At 46.9% G+C, this 25,394-nt stretch overlaps 1 protein-coding gene across 5 annotated transcripts in view; it reads right to left on the reverse strand.

The window, feature by feature from the left end:
- The window catches only part of Lfg (Glutamate NMDA receptor-associated protein 1 lifeguard), a 63,982-nt gene that overhangs the window by 23,554 nt on the left and 15,034 nt on the right, over window positions 1–25,394 (reverse strand). Inside the window, exons 1-3 of one of the 5 annotated variants that reach the window (XM_077706633.1) lie at window positions 24,134–24,275; window positions 16,725–16,783; window positions 146–222 (exon numbers count right to left, since the gene is read on the reverse strand). In XM_077706633.1, the coding sequence (XP_077562759.1) occupies window positions 146–222; window positions 16,725–16,780 (133 nt within the window). In that variant the 5' untranslated portion in view covers window positions 16,781–16,783; window positions 24,134–24,275. Of the gene's footprint in view, window positions 1–145; window positions 223–16,724; window positions 16,784–22,698; window positions 22,815–23,610; window positions 23,757–24,133; window positions 24,287–25,394 lie in introns of those variants that run through there. The other 4 variants (XM_077706636.1, XM_077706634.1, XM_077706635.1 and 1 more) reach the window with 4 other exon arrangements.

A 25,394-nucleotide genomic window follows, 5' to 3' on the forward strand; every position in this document is an offset into this window, starting at 1 on the left:
TGCCTCTATTGGCCGGCTTCCTTTGAGTTGTGGCAATAAAAGTGAGCGTAGTAATGATAACCACCGCTTCATGGCACATCCAGGCACAAAAGATAGAGAGAAAGCACTACATTTGTCGTTACTACACCTTCTTAAGGCTACCTACCGTGGCGGATAGCTTTTTCCGAGAAAGCGGATGGTCCGGCGCCAAGGCCTCCCATTTCTGCATCGTAGTAAGACATCCTAAAGGAAAAGGAAAACAGAAAAATGCTAGGTAAGGGCACAACACACCAGCACTAGAAAACCACAGCATCAAACAAAAAACTCTTCAGCATGATTATATGCATAATAACGAAGCCAAGAAACAGACAATACAAGCGACATATTGATGCAGCAACGAAGAACTCACATCACTGTAACATTAGAGTTACGTGCAAAAAAATTTCTGCAAGAAAATACCACCCATTTTCTCCACAAAATTGACTCCGAAAATACAAAACGAGAAACACTCAGCCACTGGGCTCCATTGTGACACTACTGTGATCATTCCTGAGAAAGCTCAACCGTACACTAATACACCCTCTATTTTCTCGAAGGTGCCCCCACTCTTAAAGGTCGTCACTGATGTCCAGGGGACTAGTGTAACCATAGTAACGGCCAAATGAAAAGCTACACTGGCGTTAACAGTTGTGCCCAATTTTGTATGTAAACTAGAAAACCTGCTTTTAGCAACCCAACAAATACAGGTGCAAGATGCCAAAATAAAACAAACTTATCGGCACAAGCCGGCAAACTAAGAAAGCAAAGCTATATAAATATCCCAAAATGCTCGCAGCATTTGGACAAACCTGCTAATGCATAACATTTTAACAGAAAAATACTGTAAATGGCTTCAGTTTTGCAGGCCTTTCCGTTTATTTTACACATCCCCTGAAATCTGCAAATCTCTTTGGTCCCGTGAAATGTTTAAGAGAAATATCAAAACATTAGGAGCAATACTAAGGATACGCTTTGTTCACCTAGTCCTTGAAGCTCATGGAGACTCAAACTGTGTGTGTGTGTGTGCGTGTACAAGTTTTGTGGTACAAGCGTAGCAAAGGCCAATCAGCACCCTTTCAATGATTTTAGGCCAAACTTATGGAAAGCATACGGCAAAAAAATTGTGGGACAAATGTAATGTGATAAAAAGTGGTTCACGAGTGTATAAGACTACCAATAAAAAGTGAAAGTGGTCACGGCAGTTGATAATGATGACACTAAAAACATTAGAACAATTATGGGTGATATGGATGTGATGAGAATGAAAATGATTCTTGGGTAGATAAGGTCCCTAATTAAAAAGATAAGATTGAATTGGCAGATGATAATGACGATACGAAAAGCTGCAAACCAAATATGGGTGATATGAAAGGAATTGTACATAGCCAATATGATATGAACAGTCGACAGCACATTTATACGAAACACTGAGCAAGAATTTACCAGGAGACAAAACACCCATTGCGGTTGAGGCAAGAATCCAGATGTCACTACGAAGACTAATGCGGACTACAAAGCTCTGGACGAATGGTAGCGGGCACATTCACTCTGTGGCTCCGCAGCAGAATACTGATTGTGGCGACTGCACAGTTTGTTCTCCCATGGCACATGCCATTAGTTTAACCTGTGCCAAGTGTTTGTGACATTATCTAGCCGCCTTGTTCCCTCCCGTTTCATCCTTACTTGTGGTAGGAAAACATGCTGGGTGCAGTGGTATGTAGCGAATGTACAGCTCAGGAAAATGTCAGCATGCATCTGCATCATGTTCCGTGCATTCAACCACGACGTCCATATTGGGTACACTTTGGCCTCTGTGTGCTGTTCAAAATTTAAGAATGTGTTCCAAGCGTGTGTCCTTTCTTTAACATGCAAAGGATAACATCTATATTCGTCTGTTCTGTTTTTTCCACTGCGTACCTGCTATTTTGGGTTTAATTGTATGGAGTTAGTTGTTGACTTGTGTGCCCAAATCACGGTGCAATTTTTAACGGAGTTTTTTTTTTTCATGATAACAAATTCCAGGTCTCGATACAGTACCAAAGTTACATCCCCAAACTGTGAAGGGCAGCAGCAGCTACATTCCTGAGTGCTACATCATTACCGATGATGTGATGATGGCCAGGCACCCTTAGAGTCCTGATGAATATATCAACATGGCAGATTTGAAGAGAAAATTAAAAATCTGGCGCAGCTTGCACTGGTGGTGCAAGGCTGGTGAAACAGCAAAGCTGGCGGCCCCTCTCCTTCGTCAGAGACCCGGCTTTTGCACCTCATATGGATTTAAGAACTTGCCGCTGGAAGTTATCCATGGCAGGCCCAGATCGTTTTGTCCACAGGCTTTCACATCTCTCCCAAAGTGGACCGCATTAGCACGCGCTAGAACCGGCAGCAAAGCGGCTTCACGAACTCGGCATCTGTAGCACGTGCTGTTCTGTGCTCCCCACTTCAAGCGCGAGCGCACATGAGCAGGCAAGGAGAAAAGCACACGAGAGATCACGCCTCAAACGCTGGGCAGAGTGTTCTCGAAGGTCGAGCTGGACGATGCCGGGCACTCCTGATGAGGCGCACGCTCATGTGTGCTCAGTATTTTTTCTTGTTATTTCTTTGGGAGCTCCTCACGTGGCGCAAGCCTGGACGACCCCGGGCGCTCCTCACGAGGCGCACGCTCACGTGTGCTCGGTATTTTTTTGCGAGCTCCTCACACCGGGCGCTCCTCACGAGGTGCCCACTCACGTGCACTCGCATGCGTTCAGAGAAGCTGAGTCTAGGAAAAAAGAATCCTCAGCCATGCCTAATGTGCTTGTGCAGTCCAATGGTTTAAAGAATGTAGCAGGATGTTACGGTGTAAACATCCTGTTCTCGGCGCCAAACAAATTAGGAAAGACATGTAGCACGGTAGATAAGTCGGCAGATACAGCTACACATGGACACCGTGGTATTAACCATGTGTCAAGTTTTGGGCTTTGTAGTGTTGGTGTGGTGTATCCGATTCCCTTTTCCTACGGTCAAATTTATATTGAGCAAACGGGCCGCTGCCTTTACATTCGACTCATGGAGCATAGACGTTCATTGAAGGGTGAGGAGTTTTGTCATATTGCACACCAGTGCAGAAATTGTGGTTGTTTCCCTGTCTATAAGGATACAAAAGTAGCTGCCAAACATAAAGACCAGTATGTCACAGAGATAACCGAGTCTTTTCATGTTAGAAAGAATGAGGGTAGGTGTGTTAGTGCTCCTTCTGTGTCATTACTGGACAAGGAATTTCACTTCTTATCTGCTAGCAGAGTGTAATCACTTCTAGAATGCGGAGGAACGCCACGTGCCACACGGTTTGAGCATGTCAACTTGCGGTTGATTGTATGCTTTCCCCATGATATCTGTTCATTAGATTGTACAGTTTTGTGTACAAATTTGTGTTTTCTTTCTAATAAAAATTCAGTTGCGAGTTCAGTGCTGCGCCGTCGTCCCCTCTCCTTTTCTCCCCGTCTTTCTTGCGCTGTTTTTTCATCATGAATTTGAATGAACATATTGTCAGCCTACCAAAGACGATAGCGCTTACAGCTACCGCTTCCAGATGTGCATGTAGGTTTATTTGATAAGATGAAACTAATCCTTAAAGAACAACTGCTGCATCTCCACAGAAGTGAGCAAGGTGATCGCTGTCTTTTCTAAAAATAGCATACCGATTAAGAGCACGTCGTCCTGTGTTTTTCTTTTCTTGATCAACGTTTTTCCCGTGCCTGTTTTCAAGATGATTAAGAAAGTTTTTTTTGTTTGTTTGTTTGAGTGGGTCTCCTGCAGACACATTACTGTAGACTTACATTCTGAAAGAATTTCGTAAATATCAAGAATTCTGGGTATGCACCTTTAATCCCAGTAAATAAGGCTTTCTGCCACATTTTTGTTTCTGAGAAGAGAAGCGCAATATATTGTTTCTAGTGTGCAACTTGTAGTCTGGAGCTGTAACCCTGGGGTGTGGTTTCTTTTGGAGCTTAAGTGATTGGGGTCTGTCTTTCCCCGTAAGTCTGCAAGGACGGTGAGACCAGCGTTGCTTCCATATCTTTATCTAGAAGCAAAGGAGTCTGTGATGGCTCAAGCTCCTTAGGCCTTGCACCTTTAGTGGCATTTACTGTGCTGGCCGTGTGTGCCACAAGTGGCGGCAGCGGCGCGATGTGTGGGGAAGCCAACACAGGGCCTCAAACATCCGTGCTCTCTTGGCCACCAGAGGCCAGTGAAGCTAGACTGTGCGCTGAACCGCTCCCAGCAGTGCTCTGGCGGACGTCACAGCCACTGCTGTTTCTCTAGTCGGAGCTGTGTTGTTGTGGGCTGTGTTGGACAGCCCCTGGGGGCCGAGGGTGGGATCAAGTCAGTCACACTGACCCGAGTTGCTGCCGAAGCCAAGGCGCCACTCCTCTCCCCAGCGAGCCGTGTCAGCATAGCCACGCAAAAAGAATATAGTGTGCTTTTTGCATGCTTCCCAAAATGTGATCTTTCCCATAACTTTTAGTTGGATTATTTTCTTCTCCTTTATAAAGACTTTGCGAGATCTGGAACAGGCTGGGGGGTGTTTTCACGGTTTCTGCACTTGAATATGCTGTTTTGGCAATTTTCAGTAGGGTGGTACTTGGTAAGGTAAGTTTTCCTCTGCATGCGTTAGATGCCTTCAAAAAAATTTAAAAAGAGCACAATGGGCGAGGACTGAGAAGCACGGTAGACTGGACGAGCGCTGTGTTTCTCTGCATTTCTCTGTCCTTGTCCATTGCACTCTTCCTAATTTGTTTGAACCCATGAACCAACTTGCCCAACAAAGCCTTCTAATGCGTTAGATGCGTGTCCATTGCACTGACACTTGAAGCATCTATGAGGACTGGGCACATACGGCCGGATTTGATGATAAATCAAGACCTTGTTGATGGACTGAGGAAGGGTACTTCCGTCAAAAGTTAGTACAGTCGAAACTCGTTAGTACGTTCCCGCTTAGTGTGTAATTGTGGTTTAAATGTAGTTGCTAAAATTTCCCCACCCAGCCCCCATTAAATCCCATGTATTGGCTGCCCAATTAAGCCAAAGCCGCTCATTGCCCATGAAACGATTAGTGCGTACTATTTTCTTTCTTGTCTTACACGCACAGACACAAAATCGGCAAGATCTCATGATGCTTCATCTGCGACGCCCGGACGAACGCAGTCGCCAGCGATAGTGGCTGTCATGATGTATTGCTTGCTCACACAGCTGTTGCCGATTGCCGTGCACAAAAGCATGGCCTTCGAGATGACCTTCCGGTAAGGCCACCCCGGGGGCAAGTGAAGGTGACGGATTTTTTGCTGCCTACCCGCAAATAAGGCCTGCCTGAGTGTGTGTGTTTGAGAGCAACATGTCAAAGTTCTTTTCTGGCTAGTAAGTAGCCGCTAAACTGGCATTGGTGGTTAATCCGTACATCATTTAACCTGCACTCAAACTTCATTCCCAGTCAACTAAGTATTAACGGGTTTGACTGTACAATGCGCTTTGTTTTAATTTCCTTGCCATCATGCCTGATGGTAATTCGTGTCAATTCTATTACACCCTGGTATCAAAATCCTTCCAGAAGACGTTCTACTGTTTCATGCAAAAGTTTCATTTTAGATTTTACTCCTTGCAGCATGTTGAGGGTGCAGAGTGCGGAGACAGTTACATAGAGGTCACATATTTGTCCGACTCAGGAGCTTACCTGATCGGTCTTTAGTATACACTTCTACCTATATGTCACCAGATGACAACTTATTAAAATTGTAGCTACTACCCACAACAGATTCGATAAACTTTGCTTTATTAAATACTGGCTTGCTCATGACCATTGTTTCCAGTCTGAGAGAAAGGATGCCAAGGCACTTTCAATTGTTGTGCACTTTGCCAGATGTCAGGGCAGTAAATTACTTCGACGCATTCGCTGGACCTCGTTTAGGAGGTCAATCAGCCGTTTGAGCAAATTTTGAGAATACCACATGGCATATTATAAAGATGATGATGATGATGATGATTGGGCTTTTATGGCGCAAGGCCGACTAAGGGCAAAGAGCCCCAAGGAAAAGTTGTTTTATGAGGACGAAGTGATGGTAAATGTATGGTAAATGTAAAAACCCTTAACTGAAAAATATACATGAAATGACATAAAAGACAATGTAGATGACTGGTGTAAATGGCCAGGGTGTCAACCTGCATGGCAAGTACTGTATTTTCGCGATTCTAAGCCCCCCCTAACATCGGGGAAAAAATTCAGAAAAAAAGTTTGCCTGCGAATCTAAGCACCCCTTTGTTTTCAAGGACGCGCGCGTAGCCAATGCCGCTAAGCGCGCTTGCTCCAAAGAGGCCACTAGCATCTAGTTCTAGCATCAAAGAGGCCACTAGCAAGTACCTAGTTCTGAGTGTGAATAAAATTGGCACGGAAAAAGGCGACTACGGCTGATTTTCGGCGTTCGCGTGCGCCAACTTTTATCAGCTGCTCTTTGAACAGACGTAGGGGAGAGATGGCGAGGGAGGCGACACAGTGATGTTGTGCATAACCGCTGACAGCCGTAAGCTCCCACCGTACATCATTCTGAAGCGGAAGAACATGCCGAAGAATGAACCTTTTCCTGGTGATGTCATCGTAAGGGTACATGAGAAAGGGTGGATGACGGCGGAACTGATTTCCGATTGGATCGAAGTGGTGTGGCAGCGGCGCCCGGGGGCAATGCTCAGCTGGATGCGTTTCACGGCCATCTTACCCCGGAGGTGAAGAGGAGGCTGCAAAAGAGCAACTGCGACTTGGTCGTCATTCCAGGTGGAATGATGCCAGTGTTGCAACCCCTGGATGTCTCGGTGAATAAACCATTTAAGGCGTACCTTCGCCAGGAGTACGAAGAATGGGTGCGGGACCCCGACCGGAAGAAGACACCAACAGGAAAGTTGCAGAAAGCGTCCCCATCGACGATAGCAGCCTGGATTTCCAATGCGTGGAAGCGGATTGAAGTGGACACCATCATGAAGTCGTTCAAGAAGTGTTCTATCACGAACAACTTGGACGGAACGGAGGACGATTTGCTGTGGGACACAGAGAGTGGCGGCGCGCGTAGTGCCACGGACTAAAGTGAGAGCGATGGGGAGGAGGGTGAGGGACTATCGGACCAAACGGTGGGTTCGCTGTCAGAAAGGGTCCATGTGGTTACCCTTTAGTTTTCTTTTCATAAATGTCAAATAAAATGTTACTTCCCATTCCTATGCCAATTTTGTCGAAATATTGGCGGTGAAAGGAGGTGGGTTTTTGGATTTTTTTAATCTAAGCACCCCCCCTCACTTTGAGTACCAGGACCTTGAAAAAAAAGGGGGCGCTTAGAATCGAGTAAATATGGTAATGCGGTGTAAAAATTGGGTATTGCTAAGAAGCTTAAAAGTACGCTTGCGGGTAATTATCAGGTCGTCCCCTAAAAAGTACGATGGGTGTGGTGGAATGTGCTGTCTGTATAGTCGTGAGAAGTGTGTGTCGTGTTGTTTCTAGTGCCTTGCATTGTATGAGGATGTGTATCACGGACAGGCCGTCTCCACACCTGCTACACAGAGGTCTTGGAGATCCAGTGAGCAGGTGGCAGTGTGTTGCATGTATGCTTTATCTGTAATCTAGCCAAGGCGACTTCTGTGTATCTATTGCGTGTGTCAGTGGTGTATTGTCCCAAGTGGAATTTTATTACGTGTAACTTGTGTCTGTTCACTTCAGTGTATTTGCCATGTTTTGCGAAGTTGCCGTCTGATGTGTAACTTGATGTCAGTGTAGGGTAATGTTGTTATGTCTACTCTATTCAAGAGTGTAGCAGCAGTGGCCATTTCATCCGTGGCTTCGTTCCTGGCTGTAACACAGTGGCCAGGGACCCAGCAAAAGACCAGTTCAAATTAGTGGGCATAAACAGACAATGTCATTGAAGACAGGATTGAATACATGGTTTTTGGAAGACTTTGGAAGGCATATTATAAAGGAGGGCAAGCAGGGTTGGGCAGTATCACAATACTTGTTGTATTATTGTAAGGAGCTGCAGACAACGCGGGGGACGAGACCGAGGAGGCGTCGGCGCCACACGCAGACGAAGATCACACAGGCTTGCCTGCCTCCAGCGGGTCACGTAAAGCGCCTGGGCCCCGTCACTCGACACCTCGTGCGATCGCCGCAGACGCTCTTCGGGGCGGCCACCGGAATTCGGGGAGACCCCTTCGAGGGACGTCTGTTTCCCCGAGGACGCCGGCGCACGAGAGTTATGTCTGGGTTTGTGTGTGTGTGTGTGTGTGTTGTGCGCGCAGTGAGTGAACGCTGTGAAATGAAGACGACTCTCCCACGCCGCCCGCTCCGAGGAGAACTCTTGCGTGGCGGTGGATGCCTGCAGCCACCCTCCCCATTCTTTTCTATATGTACACTTCTTTTCCTTCTCTCTCGATTCTGCCAATAAAGTCAGTCTGGAAACGGAACTCAAAGTGGAAGCACCTTCTGTTTTAGGCTCCTGCACGCGCGGCCTCGCCACCCCGTAACGATACGTGCTGAAGAGCGGTAACTTGTTTTCGTATAGATTATGCTGCTAAGCAAGTTATCTGCAAGCTCGTAAGAGAGAAGAATTACAACAATATTTTCTGGTGCCGAAACCCGGGAGGAGGGACTTCAAAAAAGATGGACGTCAGCCGCCTCAAACGCAAGCGGAGCGTGGTGCGATCGTCAACTACAAAGCTGATCAACGACATCACCGACAAGAGGGACTCCGCATCAATCGGTGAGCTGGAATCCAATTTGGACCTTCTCTCTCTTAAAGAAAGATCTCTTAAAGAACTGGATGAAGAAATCCATACAGTCATTGAAGTGGAAGAGCTAGAAGAGGATGTAACAAGCTCTGAATCCTACGCTGAGAAAATCATCGTAGCCAAAAGCGAAGTCAGAAGATGGATCAAAGATATGAAGTCCGCCAATGAAAAGGCAGCAGCTACTGCAGCAACGCGGCAGACAGATCCCAGGCAGCAGGCAGAAACGAGCATGACTCCGGTTCCCCCCGTGCAAGTCGTGAGGCTTCCAAAGTTGGAAATTTCTAAATTTGGAGGAGAACTGAGAAAGTGGCAAGGATTTTGGAGCCAATTCAACTCTACTATCCACAGCAACCCCACTTTGTCAAAAATTGACAAGTTTAAATATCTGAACAGCTACATGACAGCAAAGGCAGCGGCGGCCATCGCAGGGCTTGACCTATCAGAGGCAAATTATGACGTAGCCCTTACCATCCTTCAAGAAAGATTCGGCCGAAAGGAAATGATAATCGAGGAGCACATGTCGCGCTTGCTTCATGTGAAGCCGGTTCAGGATGTACGAAACCTCGACAAACTGCGTGGCCTCGTCGACGAAGTGCAGACGGAAGTCAGGAGTTTAGCCGCATTGGGAGTGAGTGCTAGCACATACGGCGTGCTATTGCTGACCGTACTCAAGAAGGCTGTGCCAGCTGATCTTTGCCTCGAATATTACCGAAGGCACGATGAAACAAAAGAGGACAGCGAGGTAGAAACATTCTTGCTTTTCCTAAGAAAAGAGGTAGAAACGCGCGAAAAGATACAAGCAGCTGACTCCAGACACCGCGAGCCTACCGCTGCTCCCAACCGATACAAGAGTGGCTTCAAAGGATCGCATGCGCCTTCTGCTGCTTTGCTGAACGCCGTAACGGACGGAGACAGCATAGGATGCGTGTTCTGCCACTCTTCCAACCACGACGCTGGGAGCTGTGATTCTCGGATGTCGGTTTCGGAAAAGCGGGAACTTCTAAAGCGCGACAACCGTTGCTTTCGCTGCACAAGAAAAGGACACAGGTCTAAAGAATGCCGAACAGCCAGATGGTTGAAGTGCGCAAGTTGCGGAGGGAAACATCTCACCACGTTGTGTGATCCCAACATGTCGGGCGCTGACAACACGGCCAAAGAGAATGCAACCGTAACAACAGTGACAGAGCCAAAGACAGTGTTGCAGTCGTCACTGGATGCTCGTAATCACGGGTCACAGGTGTTTCTTCAGACAGCAAAGGCTTGGGCTGAGGGCCAACAAAGGCGTACACTGGTGAGACTTCTCCTTGATGGAGGTAGCCAACGTACATTCATACGAAGCGACCTGTCCAAGAATCTGCAGTTGAAGGTCCTAGCCGAAGAGGAGCTGAACATTTTTACGTTCGGAGGCGCGGAAGCTGCGAGGCATACCAAGTCACGTCGAGTCGAGCTCTGGCTCCGAAGCCAGCATGACAGAACAGAGGTGCGGGTTGAAGCTCTCGAGGTGCCCTGCATATGTGCAGATCTCATGCCTGCTCCGTCGGACGCAGACGTTTTGCGAATGCTAGAGGAAGGAATGAAAGTCGCAGACGTTTCATACGGTGATCACAGTGACGAGGGGATCGGTCTCTTGATTGGGGCTGATTTCTACTGGGCAGTGGTCACAGGATCGGTCAGGCGACTGGCTCCTAAGCTCATGGCAGTGGACACTGCTTTTGGGTGGACTCTGCAAGGCGAGGTTGGCACGACCCGATCTACGGCAATTTGTTCCACTGCGACAAGTGTGATGAGAGCGAGTGTGAGTGAAGAAACAGACAAAGAGATAGCTTCACAACTCCGGTCTTTCTGGGAGCTTGAGCGCCTTGGTATCAACGAAACCGAACGAGTTTGTCCCGAAGATGCCGTTCTTCAGCATCATAAAGAAACGGTCCGGTTTGAAGACGGTCGCTACAAGGTATCGTTCCCGTGGAAGCCAACAGCAACGGAATTGAGCGACAACCAAGAATGTGCTGCCAGGCGTCTAAAGTCTCTAACAACACGCCTAAGCAAGAGTGAGCACCTAATGCAAGAATACGATACTTCCATCCGTGACTACATTAAGAAGGGCTTCGCGGAGGAGGTGAAAGAAAACAAAGGCAGTACAAGTCCGGTGTACTATATGCCACACCAAGCTGTTGTACGTCATGACAGCCAAACAACTAAGCTAAGGGTTGTTTTCGATGCCTCGTCAAGCACCAACAATCGCCCCTCTCTGAACGACGTTTTGGAGAGTGGGCCAAATTTGAATCCTGAGCTCATTGACGTACTGACCAGATTCCGCACCCATAACATCGCTATTGTTGCGGACATCGAGAAGGCTTTCTTGCAGATATCTTTGGCCAAGACGGATAGGAGCGCGGTGCGTTTCCTGTGGTACGAAGGAACGCCAAAGATCGGGGAAGAACTTCCTCCAGTCGTGACCTACCAAATGACAAGAGTGCCCTTTGGCGTAACTTCAAGCCCATTTCTTTTGGCAGCGACGTTGCACCATCACCTAAGAAACCTGCCTGAGCAGTACGACGGAACGGCGGTTATCCTACGCAGTCACCTTTACGTTGATGACCTCGTGACTGGAGTGGACAGCCGAGAACAAGCGACGAAGCTGTGCCAGGAGGCAACTACTATCATGGGACAAGCAGGAATGAAACTGCACGAGTGGATGTCCAACGATACCGAGCTGCTAAACGTTCAGCACCAATACAACGACTTCAGACATGCTGCGGCCGCAAAGGTGTTGGGAGTGGGCTGGAACCCCCAAAGCGACGTGTTCGAATACAGGTTGACCGCCCTCATCGATTTTCTCTCCGCCAGAGTGGACAATAAGAGATTTGTGCTCCAAGTGTCAGCGAGAATTTTCGATCCATTTGGATTCCTGTCCCCCACCACAGTGAATGTTAAGATGATGTTTCAAAGACTGTGGGAGCTGGGAGTAAAATGGGATGAACTTTTGCCAAGTAGTTTGCAAACCGAGTGGGATCAGTGGTGCGGCGAGCTTCCGCTCATTCAACAGATTACAGTGCCACGCATGATCGCCGCGGATTTCGGGGACGATCAAACAAAGAAAGTGCTGCACGTTTTCTGTGATGCAAGCCCCAAGGCCTACGGTGCCGTTGCATACATCGTAACTACATCAGCGTCGGGAGAGGTAGGCGTCAGCTTGATAATGGCCAGAGCCCGAGTGGCACCTCTAAAACGACTCTCTTTGCCCCGACTCGAGTTAATGGGAGCCCTAATAGGCGCGCGGCTGTGCCAATGCCTCGCAAAGACGCTGCGATTGGAGCACGCTCGGGTACGACTCTGGACGGACTCTACAGTGGCTATGTACTGGATCAAGGGTTCCGCCAGCCGATGGAAACCATTCGTGGCTAACCGAGTTACAAAGTTGCAAACACTGACCAACCCTGAAGATTGGGGGCATTGCCCTGGAGCGGACAACCCTGCGGATCTCTTAACACGCGGCATTCTGCCCTCGGCATTGGTGCAGAGCGCACTATGATGGAGAGGGCCCCAGTGGCTACTGAATGATGAGTCAGGCTGGCCGATGCTGGGTAATCAAGCGTCACAACAAGCGGATTCCTACAAAGAGGAAATGAGAGTGGCTGCAATGCCAGTGATATCTCCATCGCAAGACCCGATCCTGAATCTCAAGGATCATAGTTCGTTCAACAGGATACTTAGAGTGACTGCTTGGGTCCTCCGTTTTGTGGACAACTGCCGGAAGAAAGATGAAAAAAGGAAGGGGTCACTCACAGCTGAAGAAATAATCACCTCTGAAAGGTACTGGTTGGCGACCATCCAAAAAGAATCCTTTGGCGACGACATCTCGAACCTGCTCACTCAAAGACCGCTTTCGAAGAAATCTCCTGTGTCCCTATTTAACCCGTACATCGATGAAGACGGGCTCATGAGGGTAGGGGGGAGATTACACTTCAGCCAGAACAGCGAAAGTGCGAAGCATCCAATAGTGCTTCCCGGCGACCACCCGTTCACTTCCCTGCTCATACAGAGAGAACACCTACGGCTGTTGCACTCCGGCGTGCGGGACACCCTCGCTCAATTGAGAGAGTCATACTGGATCCTCAGGGGGCGGCAGGTCGTGAAGAAAGTTGTAAATCAGTGCCTGAAGTGTCGGAAACAAAGTTGTCCCCCGGCGTCCGAGCAAGTGGCACCGCTTCCTGCCGATAGAGTAACACAGGGGAACCCGTTTGACGTCGTTGGAGTGGACTTCGCTGGCCCGCTGATGTGTCGGGAGAGCGGTGGGACGAAGAAATGTTACATCGCCCTCTTCACATGTGCCGTAACGCGTGCAGTGCACCTCGAGCTTGTTAGTGATCTTTCGGCTACCGCCTTTCTATTGGCCTTTAAGCGCTTCGTGGCACGTCGAGGAATGTGCACTCCGGTCTACTCTGACAATGCGCTCACATTTAAAAGATCGTCAAGAGACCTCAAGTTGATGTTTGACTCACTACAGTCGGAAGAAACTCTATCTTACTTCGCTGACCACAGAATTAGGTGGAAATACATAGTTGAAAGGGCCGCTTGGTGGGGTGGATTTTGGGAGCGCCTGTTGAGATCGGTGAAAGTGTCGCTCCGCAAGGTGCTGGGTCGGAGCAGCCTAAACTTTGAAGAGTTGACAACAATTCTCAACGAGGTGGAGGCAGTCATCAACTCGCGTCCATTGACGTTCGTTTATTCCGAAGCTGATGAGCCTGAACCGCTGTCGCCGGGTCACTTCCTCGTGGGGCGAAAACTCACTGCTCTGCCACCGCATCGTCTTCCGGCCGCAACATCTCCAGGTGGCCAGCAACTTGCTCGGCGCTGGAGATACCGCAGCACCATCGCGGACAACTTCTGGCGAAGGTGGCGCAAAGAGTACCTGTTGGAGCTGAGATCGGCACACCTGAGCAAGCCTACCGTGTCAAGTGGCCTACAAGCTGGTGACTTGGTGCTCTTAAAGGAAGATCACCTAAAAAGGCATCTATGGAAAACCGGTCGAATCACGGAAACCTTCAAGGGAAGAGATGGCCTCGTGCGATCTTGCAAGCTCAGGCTACCCAGGGGAGCAGAGGTCAGACGGCCCATACAGTTGCTGTATCCCTTGGAACCTTAAAAAAAAAAAAGAAAAACCATGAGCGCAAGAAAACGCTCATCCGGGGGGAGATTGTTGTATTATTGTAAGGAGCTGCAGACAACGCGGGGGACGAGACCGAGGAGGCGTCGGCGCCACACGCAGACGAAGATCACACAGGCTTGCCTGCCTCCAGCGGGTCACGTAAAGCGCCTGGGCCCCGTCACTCGACACCTCGTGCGATCGCCGCAGACGCTCTTCGGGGCGGCCACCGGAATTCGGGGAGACCCCTTCGAGGGACGTCTGTTTCCCCGAGGACGCCGGCGCACGAGAGTTATGTCTGGGTTTGTGTGTGTGTGTGTGTGTGTGTTGTGCGCGCAGTGAGTGAACGCTGTGAAATGAAGACGACTCTCCCACGCCGCCCGCTCCGAGGAGAACTCTTGCGTGGCGGTGGATGCCTGCAGCCACCCTCCCCATTCTTTTCTATATGTACACTTCTTTTCCTTCTCTCTCGATTCTGCCAATAAAGTCAGTCTGGAAACGGAACTCAAAGTGGAAGCACCTTCTGTTTTAGGCTCCTGCACGCGTGGCCTCGCCACCCCGTAACGATACGTGCTGAAGAGCGGTAACTTGTTTTCGTATAGATTATGCTGCTAAGCAAGTTATCTGCAAGCTCGTAAGAGAGAAGAATTACAACAATACTAGGATGTCGTGATAATATCTCAGAGATACTTTTTTGAGTATCTGTATTTCAGTATTGAAATAATTTTGAAAAATGTATTTGTATCTCAGTAGTGAAATACTTTTAAGGTGTATCGAATACATTGCGATCCTCTGGCACGTATGAGTATCTCATCCCGTTTATTTTCACTGAGCAGGAGACATCCGCCTTTCTTTGTTAAGTCTGAGCCATGCTGCCTGCTTTCCTGAACCCTCTATCAGTTTTGCATCTCCTTGCTTCCTTCTGTGGATGGCAGGGTTAGCTTGAAATGGCGGACATGGCACCTATGAGGCAGACGGGTAGATAATTGCCGCCACAAGGCTCATGTGTGTGTTCTGGCTCTTCTTGGTAGTTATTCGGCCCTTCGAAACGCTGATGGGATGCGTGTCAGTCAGGCAAAGCATGGTGGTGATCAATGGCTTGACGCGAAATCCTTAATGCACGTTATTTTTCTCGTAAGCGAGCCTCGTGCTCTCAGCAAATCGACGTTGCCTGGAAGACAGCTTGTTTGTGAAGCTGCTTTTGCGTAAGTGCAAGTAATGTTGTTTCCTTGTGTAGCAAGTGAAGTTATGCAACTATCTTCAAGATTTAATTGTATTAGTGACTCAGTTTTGTGCACGCATTTGTTTTGAAATACATAACGCTTCATAAAAATGTGTTTAAGAACATGAGGTCGCTGAAATTAACAAAGGTATTTCAGAATTTGTATCTGCATCTTTTATCTGTATACCGAAATACTTTCTGTGCCTGAAAACATTTCTTTGAAATATTTCCTTAAATCAAACTTGATTGATTTGGTTGATTGTAGGGTTTAACGAGCCGACACAACGCAGGCGATGAGGTGCGCTGTAGTGGAGGGCTCCGGATTAATTTCGACCATCTCGTACACAGTCGTACACACGGGCGTTTTTGCCTTTCACCTTCATCAGAAAAGCGGCCGCCGCAACCAGGAATCGAACCCGCAACCTCTTGCTCAGCAGCGCACTACATCAAACTTGAATGTATCTTAGTGTCTGTATTTTAGGTACCCAACGCATGTATCGTGGTATTTGTATTCCAGAATACATTTTGAGGTACCCCTGCCCAGTCCTACCAAGCTCACTGAGGTTAACCTCGTGCTCAGTAAGGTCTCAGAGCCCTCAGCCTGGTGGACAGGAAGGGAATCCATCCGCCGAAGCTTGAACATGACTTCCACGGCCACCGTTTACTTTTTCTAGCTCTTCACTTTCAAGCTTCTTGCGGTGTCACCCCTCACCGTCCCCCCAAGGGTGCTCGAGGTGCTGCCCAAGAGGCCGTATCAAGGCCACTCGTTTGAAATCTTTTACTGGCAGGGGGCTGATGGAAATTTACAATGGCAGATGCTGAAACCCATCCGAAGCTATGTCACTAAAGGCGACGCCCCCACTTTTTACGATGTCACTTCCAGTTGTTTGGTTTCAACGTCCCTTCCGGTGACATCACAAGCCATAATGACGGTGCACTGAAACTCACAACCAAACATAGGTGCGCAGGAGCAGAGAAGGCCCTAAGCAGCACGAAAATCTAATATAACGGTGTCAGTAGACATCTTCTGCTGTTCGCTGTGCTTGGCAACATTTTTCGGACATCTTTTCCCATTTTTTTTCCCTCAGAAAATAATAAACCACGCTTTCTTGAAATCTTGCTTCCGAAGTTGCCGAGCAATAAAGGAAGTACGACTGCCATTTAAACAGGTTTTATTTTACACATTCAAATTATGCACCATTTATTGAAAGGCTCATTACAAAAATGCTTGAATGTAAGTTAGTCCCGAAAATAACTAGCTGAAATTCAGTTTGCTTGTCATAGGAATCCCCCACACATCACCCCGCACACAAACAAATGCAAACAATGATGACTGTAGAGAGGAAGACCACAGCTGATCAGAAAGAGTTAAATCAAGTATGAGCTATGTTCAAAATAGCTTAAAATTGCATACACCTCCTTTACCTGTTTGTCTGGCTCGTAGTGTAACACTGAACAAAAAGATTTTACTTACAAACTGACATACACGAGCCATAAAAGGAAAATGTGGAACCCTCGTACCCCGTGTGGATGCAAACCGACCTTTGAGAGGCAGGTGGGAGGTTGGGGTCAATCACACTGATACCTGGAGCCGCCATCAACTGCAATATTTGTGCACGGTCTGGGTGTAAAAACTGCCATTGGCACAACAAACAGCTTGGTGCGCACCACAACAGGTTGTGCTCGTAGCAGAATCAAAGAAAAGGCCCATTCATTGGAGCTTAGTGGTGCACATGATAGAACCATATTAGACTACAAGTGATGAAAATGCAAAAACAGATGAGGCGTTTTTTTTTTTTTTTTCTCGAAATGAGCCAGATCCAGAAACCGAAACTAAGTTGGGTAAAACTGCACTGACAAGAAAAACTCGGCAACTTTCCCCTAAAAAAGGGGTGGCAAGAAAATAGGTGAGATTTCGGAGCAGGCTTATAATTAGGGTTCTGCGTTTTCGGAATTTATTTTTGAGCAAATTCGGAGTTTTTCAGAGCGTCCTTTCAGAGTACACAGAATTCTGAGTTTTTCGGATTACTTTGGTCGTAGAGTATTGATCTTTAAGAAATTCCATGTAGAACAATACAAGAAGTCAAACAGCAAAAGAAATCAAAGACCAGCATTGTAGGCCGACACGAGGATCAGCTAACAAAGAAATCATCGAGGCCTACCAGATTGTTTCATTGAAAGACAAATGCGTTAGCACAGCTTCCATAACTCTGACAGACAGAACTGAAATTCTAGTTTTTGTCCAATCACTAGTTTTTGCCTTCCTAAAGTGCCTTTTTTAACGCAGGTGTTTGAACTGTCATTCTCCACTTCTTAGTTCTTAGTATTTATTGTATTTGCTTGTACTCCTCCCCTTTCCCTCTTTTCTGTCATTCGCAGTGTACAATCCCGTACAAAATTCGGCGTCACAGTGAAAATAAACGAGTTGATAGTAGCACCGTGTCCCGTCCACTTCGTTCATCCTTGTTCCTTTGCGCTTACTCAAACGTTTATCGTTAGTGAAATGAGGTCAGAGAAGGGCGAATGAAATTCTAGGAGAAGAACATATCCGGGAAAAAGGCCCTAAGTGGATTGGCAGGAAAGGTGAGAAGTGTTTGACCTTGGTTCGATTATTGTTGTGGGGAGAGATGTTTTTCATGATAAGGGTCCAAAGCGACTCCCTTTGTGAAGCTTGGGAACGTAAGTGGAACGAACAAAAGTGGAAACATGAAAATAGAATAGGAAAAGTTGTTCGAGGATACCAGGAAAAGATAAACGGTAGTCTGGTTTTCGCAGGCGGCGGTCCCTGAATTCGGAGTTTTTCAGATAAATCCGAACTCGCAAAATTTTTACCGGCGAGTGCTTTTCGGATTTTATCGGATTTATCCGGGAAATGCAGAACCCTACTTATAATGAATTCATACGGCAATTAGGCGATCAGTGAAAGATCTGTCCCTGTCCCTAAGTCTCAACGGGCAAAGTGAACGGAAGAAAAAGTCAACGAAATGAAACTGAGAGATGTGAAACAATGAATTCATCTAGTCTCCCCCGTACCTACGAAATAACTCCCGTTATCCGTTATAGCTTTAACGGGAGTTATAATTAAATAAATAAATATATTTAGTTTTTTTGCTCCCACATTTATCATTTTAGTACTTGCCTAAATAGCCACTACTTACGAGCCCTGGAAAATCCCCCCCCCCCCCCCCCTCTCTGAGAGTACGAACCACTTCATTAAAGTGAAGAAGAAATGAGCAGCCCTCTTGTGAAGCCTTTTGGAAATTCATGGCAAAGAAATGAAGAGCTTCCTTACTTTGACAGTGCCTTCGGGCGTGCCCAAGAAAATTATCCTAGCGAAGAATTCGAAAAGAGCTGCTAATGGTGCCAAGACGACTAACCTGCTCTCCACATATAGTTCTACTCTTCTTGAAGCCCTGTTGCATATGTTTAATGCATTTACTGCCAAAACTCAACCGCACCATTCTTGAAAGTCAATGTAAATAAAGTTTTCATAAAAATGCCACATCAACTTAAGTGTTTGGATTCAATATGAGCCAAATCTAAACTTATCCCCCTCAGTATTGCTCAAATTCATGGCATAATTTTAAATTACTTGTGGCCATAAACTTTCCCTAGCTGACATGCAAAATATATCATATAATAGCATTGATGGCATTGCATGTAGGTCCGGTGACAAACTACCGCTTGTTTCTCAAATTCGCAATAGTGGATCTGGCTCATTTCGTAAAAAAACGCCTCAGATGTAAAAATGTGCTCACCAATTACAAAAACGTTACAAATGCCAGCTCAGAAAACCAACATCTCGAGTGCAGCTACGACATAAGAGGTACACAAAAAGAAAAGGTTTCACTAACACAAAAGAAAAACAAATATCAAGACATCTTCGGAGACTGCTACAAAATCAATGTAGGTTTATTGCAATAACAATGTTTAAATACCCTCCTCTGAATGTGTGAATGAAGCATGCCGCATCAGAAAAAATCTATGCTGTGGAGCAAAACCTCGCCTATTCAGATCTGCCAAAGCTGATGTCAATACTCTAATTGCCTGCACAAAAAATTGCTGAATGAACAGTTGAATGAAGTTGTTCGAATAGATTACATGGTCCTTCACCCCCCAACTATGCCAACATTAACTAACACCCCTTGCAATAGCCTGGCTAGTTTGTCTGCAATTGGGCGGAGGCCATTTCAATAATTTAAATTCTGGAGCCAATGGGACAAAAAATTACCAATGTTTGTACTGCATCAACGATACCAAACAATCCTTCACTGAAGCATGCATACCAGAGTAGCGTTACGACCAGAGCGTGGCAAGGTACATGCAAGAAGCAGTTTTTTGCATTGAGGGTAGAGCAAAAAAAATTTTGTAGCAATAAAAGTGTGGAATGACAAGGATGCAAGCAGGGGTGTAACGACAGCCCAATTTCAGTGACTGCCTTAAAAGGATTCAGAAAGCAACTAACAGACTTCCAGCCTTCTCGCAAAGCTACCAAGCATTCTGGAGGCTAAAGCTGCACAGCTGTTAGCTGTACAGAGGAGGTGTCACGCGCACAGAAAGCCAATGTGATGAAAACAATTTCAGCCCTTTCAGCCCTGATTTTTTTTTATTGGGTCCCGTAAGCCCCCACACAAAAAATGGAGCTGGAAGGGCAATTAATTACAAATTTATAACGAGGCCATTAAGACATAAAAACTTTAAATTTTATGTTACGAGCAGTGGGAGGCACAACTGACCAGCTCTGACCTCTCCTCCCAGCGTAGCCTGGTAGAGAGGGCCTGAGTGGCCAGTGCAGGCCAGGGTATCCCAGACTAGAGGAAACCCCCCACCAGGCGGGTGCCCAGACAGCAGCACCTAAGGCTCACATAAATAAAGTTTATTCCTCCTCCTCCCTATGTTGTGCAGGGACATCACTTTTGCATATTTTTCTAAACGTTACGACTACATGAACCTATGAACAAAAAATGAGCTTTATAGTGCACGTATTGATAGATTTACATGCTTGGGAATAAAACTCGGACCGCCATTTTTTTCAGCCTCAATGTCGTAATTTCGGCTTCACTGGAGCTTCTTCTTCCCTGTAGCGTGCAGCGCTGCTAAAATGAAACAACAGTGATATCTACCGCCATAGGCATCACTGAAGAACAATTCTCCAAAAAACTTCCAGTTTTGGTTTCGTTCTCAATGCGCTAATGAGCTTTTATGGGATGGCGTCAACTGACACCACTAGAGCCGGAAGGGTTAGGAGCCACCTGGCCATAGGTCGGCAGGCTCATTAACGAGTGCACTCAACCCCCCCCCCCCCCCCCCCCCTCCGCTCCCCTCACCACTCACAGGTGAGTGATGAGTGAGACTCGCCATCATTTTGGACTTGCGAGTGCGAGTGAATGCGAGCCCCACTCGCAGTGAGCCCCGCTCACCGGTCGCGAGTGCAAGTGCCTCTTGCGGCGAGCCCCATTCACCACTTGCGAGTGCCACTCGCTGTGAGTCCTGCTCAGCACTCGCGAGTGTAAGTGCACCCACCACTCGCGATTGGCGAGTTCCACTCGACTTTTGCGAGTTCTGAGCCCCGCTCACCAATCACGAAGGCACTCGCGCTGCTCGCATGATTTGTGGGACTTACCGCGGTGAGCGATAAACTCTCTGGTGGCGTGTTGATTAAGGAGCATGATTTGGATGGACTTCTGATGCCATAATGCACTAATACAGTTCCGCTTCATGACTCATGGAGGGTCTGCTGCGCACACTCGCGTGCGAGAGGTGACGAGTGGTGAGTGCAAGTGTGTACAAGTGGTGAGGAAGAGAGGTGAATGTGAGCGTGTGTGAGTGCAAGTGGTGAGTGCGAGCCTTGAGCGTGAGCGCGAGTGAGTGCGAGTAGTCACGGCTAGTGGTGAGCGTGGTGACGGCGAGTGGTGAGTGAGAGTGAGTGTGTGAGCAAAAGTTTGTTTTTTTTTGAGTGAGTGCGAGTGAATGGCGTCTAGTTTTGCCGAGGTATGCACCTGGCATTGCTCTGAGACAACAAGAACCATTTTTAACAGAGCCATTCTCAGATAATTTGCTTTATTTATCAGACCATGTGCTAATAAAAAAATAAGTGTTTACCAACTAACTGGATGCGTATCTCTGACTGGTTTACCCTAACGGCTACAAAAAGTGCTTCTAAATGCCAAAGCTATATGACAGGAATTGCAGAAAATAGTGTAGCTCTGTAGTGTAGTGCAGTGTAGCAAAAAAGAGAACTTATGTAGGAACATGATGAGGAGTTCAGCACGCATTGAAATATACGAGTCTTAACAAAAAGGGAAAACCGGACAAGCTTATTCTTGACAATGATTGGTTTGCCAAGCAGTAGAACAAAATACGTACCGCTACAAAAAACTTTTTTGCCTAAAATAGCAATAGAAAAGGAGCACCATTATATATACTGTTTCCACCACAATTTCATAGTAATAAAAGCCTTCCATATTAACAACTGCAAATTAACATAAGCAGAAAATTGTGTGGTTGAGACGTCATCAAAGGCCCTAAGACATTTCAATGCACGTGGGAAAAGATAGTGCTGCTCAAGCGACTAATAACACTGCCATGTGAGCTGCAGATGAACCGTGTAAAAGCTAGGGCCCCTTTTAAAGCTGCCTTCACTTTTGCTGGATCAGGCAGCAAAAATAGAAATGCAACAGCTTGGTCTAATTAACCGGGTTCGAAAATTGTCTTTCAATGATTGCTTTTATCAAATTGATGTTCGTCGGTCACTTGCACATGCTCAGTCTTTGAACCAGGTCAATCAGTGCTAGTCAATCAACGTAGTTTATCACGGCAAAACACAGTGCCTCCATAAGCACTGCAGTGCTAGCTAATGGCTTGAAGGCTACAGTACGATTTCTAAAGTGACCTAGTCCATCCACAAATAATCCTTTACAAGTAAAGATACATGTATGCAACAGTGATATCACCACAGCAGACTAGAAGATGAAATGATAGTAAGGATGTGCTTTCAAAGAATTTGCAAACATATGGAAATTTATCCCGGTATAAGGACAGGTTTACGGACCAACCACTGACGTCTGGTGCATTTTCAATGACTGAGGTCTGCGTAAGGCGCACCGGTGCTTTCCTAAATTTCTGCAGTAAGACTATATACAAGACTGTATATGGTACACAAAGCCATTCGTAAAAATACGTTGCTAACCTATTTTTCTGCAAAGGAAGTCCTATTACTGTGCTAACAATGAAGACTGTCTTTGATTTATGTTTTCAAGTAAACTTGGCTAATACGAGAGCTTGATTTTTTTAATGAAGTCACCAATTCCTTCTTTCATTTTTTTTTTGCTGATAGAGCCAGAAAGGGCTGAGCAAACACCAACAGGCTTTGATGCTGCCTATTGCTCAAGTTTAGTTTTCTTGACCTCACCTTCACCCTACCACTGAGATTGACGCCTGCTCAAACAAGTACACCTCAACACATCAACACTGGCTTAATACCATAGGCCACGTTTCAACCTCACTTTGCACTTACTTCCCTCAGCCTGCTGTTCAGCTGTTCTTTAGAATCTGAAGAAACTTCAAACCCTTGTCCAAAGATAATAATAACGCTCCTTCGAAATTAGAGATCCTCAAGGGCAATGTAGGTACCTGTATAAATAAATAAATAAATAAAAATAAAGAAACATTTACCACAAGCAATTAACAGTACCCATCTAAGCGCATTCGGGCAAAAGTTGGGACTAAACTTTTTGTGTTACGGAGTGTTCCTGGGTTTCGTAACCATCGCGTAACCTGCAATAAAAAGCAATGGCTGTGTGGTCGGTCTAAGAAAAACTATGTGCCGTTGGGGGCTTGAAAATGCGTGCAGTTCCACGATACTAGTGAATTAAAAATAAGTTATCATTCATTTAGAGGGAATTTGTTTGAACGGTGCACGCCTGATTTTGTCACGCACAAGAGACACCCCAGGAAGAAATTCAACTATCATGCGAAAAGTACAGTCTCCGTTTAAAACTTAAGTTCATAAACATTTCAGTCTCATCGGCTGCGGTCTAAGTAGAAACCTACTTGCAAGAATTCGAACCATTACGGTTTAAGGACAATGGCAGTAAAAAAAAAAAAGGCTAACTAAACTAGCACAGTAGTACGACGATGCGGAAACGACGGAAAGTTAGGCTAGCTTTTCATGGCACAAACGAATGCTTCAATAAGCGTGCGTGTCATAGTGCTGCTGCTGCTGCTGCTACGCCGTCGAAACAATGCGAATAACCCCGGCGAATGCGTGCACGAACCGCAGATGGTGATGCAAACGGCAGCAATGTCAGTCAAGGAAGTTGCAAGAGTAGTGACGCGTTCAGAACCCCGCAGGGACACGCCTTCTACCTGGTTGAGCCCATCATTTAGAACTTATGGTGTTGAAACAAACTATGAAAGTAATATATACCTGATCTGAATATATGTCACACGGCTCCACACGAACACAACTGAAGAGCGCAGTGTTGTTGTGGAAACGTCTAGAAACGTCGAGGAGGCCGGGTCGAAAACACGGAAAACCCAATTCAGGAAACGCGACTGGGGCTCGACTCTTAATCAGCGGTTTAGCTCTTGCTCTCACCGGAGGCAATTTGTGCGATAAGAACGAAAGAAACGGTGCAAAGACACCACACTTTTGATAAGATCAGTCCTGCAAGCCTTCTCAGCAATATGGCGAACACCACTCAACCATTGATCAGCAAAATAAAACGCGAATTCGGAAGATCTAAAGTAAGGGCTTGCGTCTGTTGAATCGAGGCGTACACTTGTTTACTCGACAGACAAACCGTTACATTTTGCATGTGACTACTGCCCGAAGATAAATCGATGATCGCTTTAAGCAGCGCTAAGTAACGAACGTCGAAGAGGTTTGATACCCTCATCTAGGAGTAATATTACTTTCGCTGAGCGCGAATGTAAGTTCCAAAGCGTACCTTGTGGTGCTTATGAGCCAGTCAGGTTGGTACAGAACTTCCTTTCTTGGGAAGAACGGCTGTTTTGAGCTTCGTTAGCGAAAACTCGCTGCCGCTGCTACGCCGAGAACGAATAGCAACAAAGATGACGTCAGGTAGGTTTAGTTAGTTGCCGTCGAAGATTCAAATTATGCCATATCTAGCGTAAGACTGTTCCCTTTTCTAGCTTGTCTTTTGTAAAGCTTGCGAGAGATGGCGCGACCTTACTAATCAAGCTCTCTGGCGCGGGAATTTTGGATAAGATTAAGTTAATTTCCTTGGCTGCTTTCGCCTGAACTGTTTATTCATGGCCTCAATCAGTGGCGTAGCCAGAGGGGGGGTTTGGGGGGGGTTCAACCCTCCCAAAAAATTTTCACTGCACCCCCCCCCCCTCCTCACTCCGTAGTTTTTAAGGAACCATATTCTGTCCACAACACCGCGCATAGTGCCTCCTTTTCACCAAACTGGCGAACTCCCCAGGCTCGTAGCAAGAGAAAATTATGAATGACGGCGATTTTATTGCGACTTTCGGTAAGACCTCAATCGAGGTTTGGGTTCCAGTCGCTGTTATGATCTCGCGGTTCGTCTGATTTGCCTCCCTCCCGCGGGTTCCTCTATCCGTCCGTCGCAAGTTCCAGTGGCGTAGCCCGGGGGAGGGGGGCTGACCAGGCTTACGAGGCTCCAGCCCCTCCCCCCCCCCCCCCCCCCCCCCACCTCTTCCCGAAATATTTCGGCCGGTGCCGTGCTGCCTGTTATGCCTGGTACGTCGCCTGTGAATAAAGGCGCATATCCTTCGTATGGGCCACTATTAAAAACATTCACGACCCAATGCCTGTACTAACGCATTGGTCCTTACACAAAACGAAGCGCCCGGATCAGGATAATTGCGTCGGATGGGTGCAGCTTCAAAAGTGATGGCGCCCTCGGGCAAGCTCAGCCCACGTTGTGCCCCTTTGTGTGTAACATGTCTCCACACAGAGAATAATTGGCCGGCTGAGTCGTTTTCAGCAGAGGAGATTGACTCGTCACGGGATAACCCGGGAAGCAAGGAGTGGTCCGCACTGACTCGAGGCGGAAAAAAAAAGAGACCGCCCGCCAAAGATGGGTGAAGACTGGTACGATAAAGGGCCGAAAGGGAAAAGACGATCTTTGTATGTGTAAGCCCAGCCGAAAAAAACCATTGGCCGACCTATTGGCGTTCCAATTGGTCGACCAAATGGCCGGCCAATTGGTCGGCCAATGA

This window comes from Haemaphysalis longicornis, unplaced genomic scaffold (genome assembly GCF_048455015.1).
Source record: "Haemaphysalis longicornis isolate Haplotype H1 unplaced genomic scaffold, Haemaphysalis longicornis Haplotype H1 scaffold_4, whole genome shotgun sequence".
In the NCBI taxonomy this organism is placed as follows: domain Eukaryota; kingdom Metazoa; phylum Arthropoda; class Arachnida; order Ixodida; family Ixodidae; genus Haemaphysalis; species Haemaphysalis longicornis.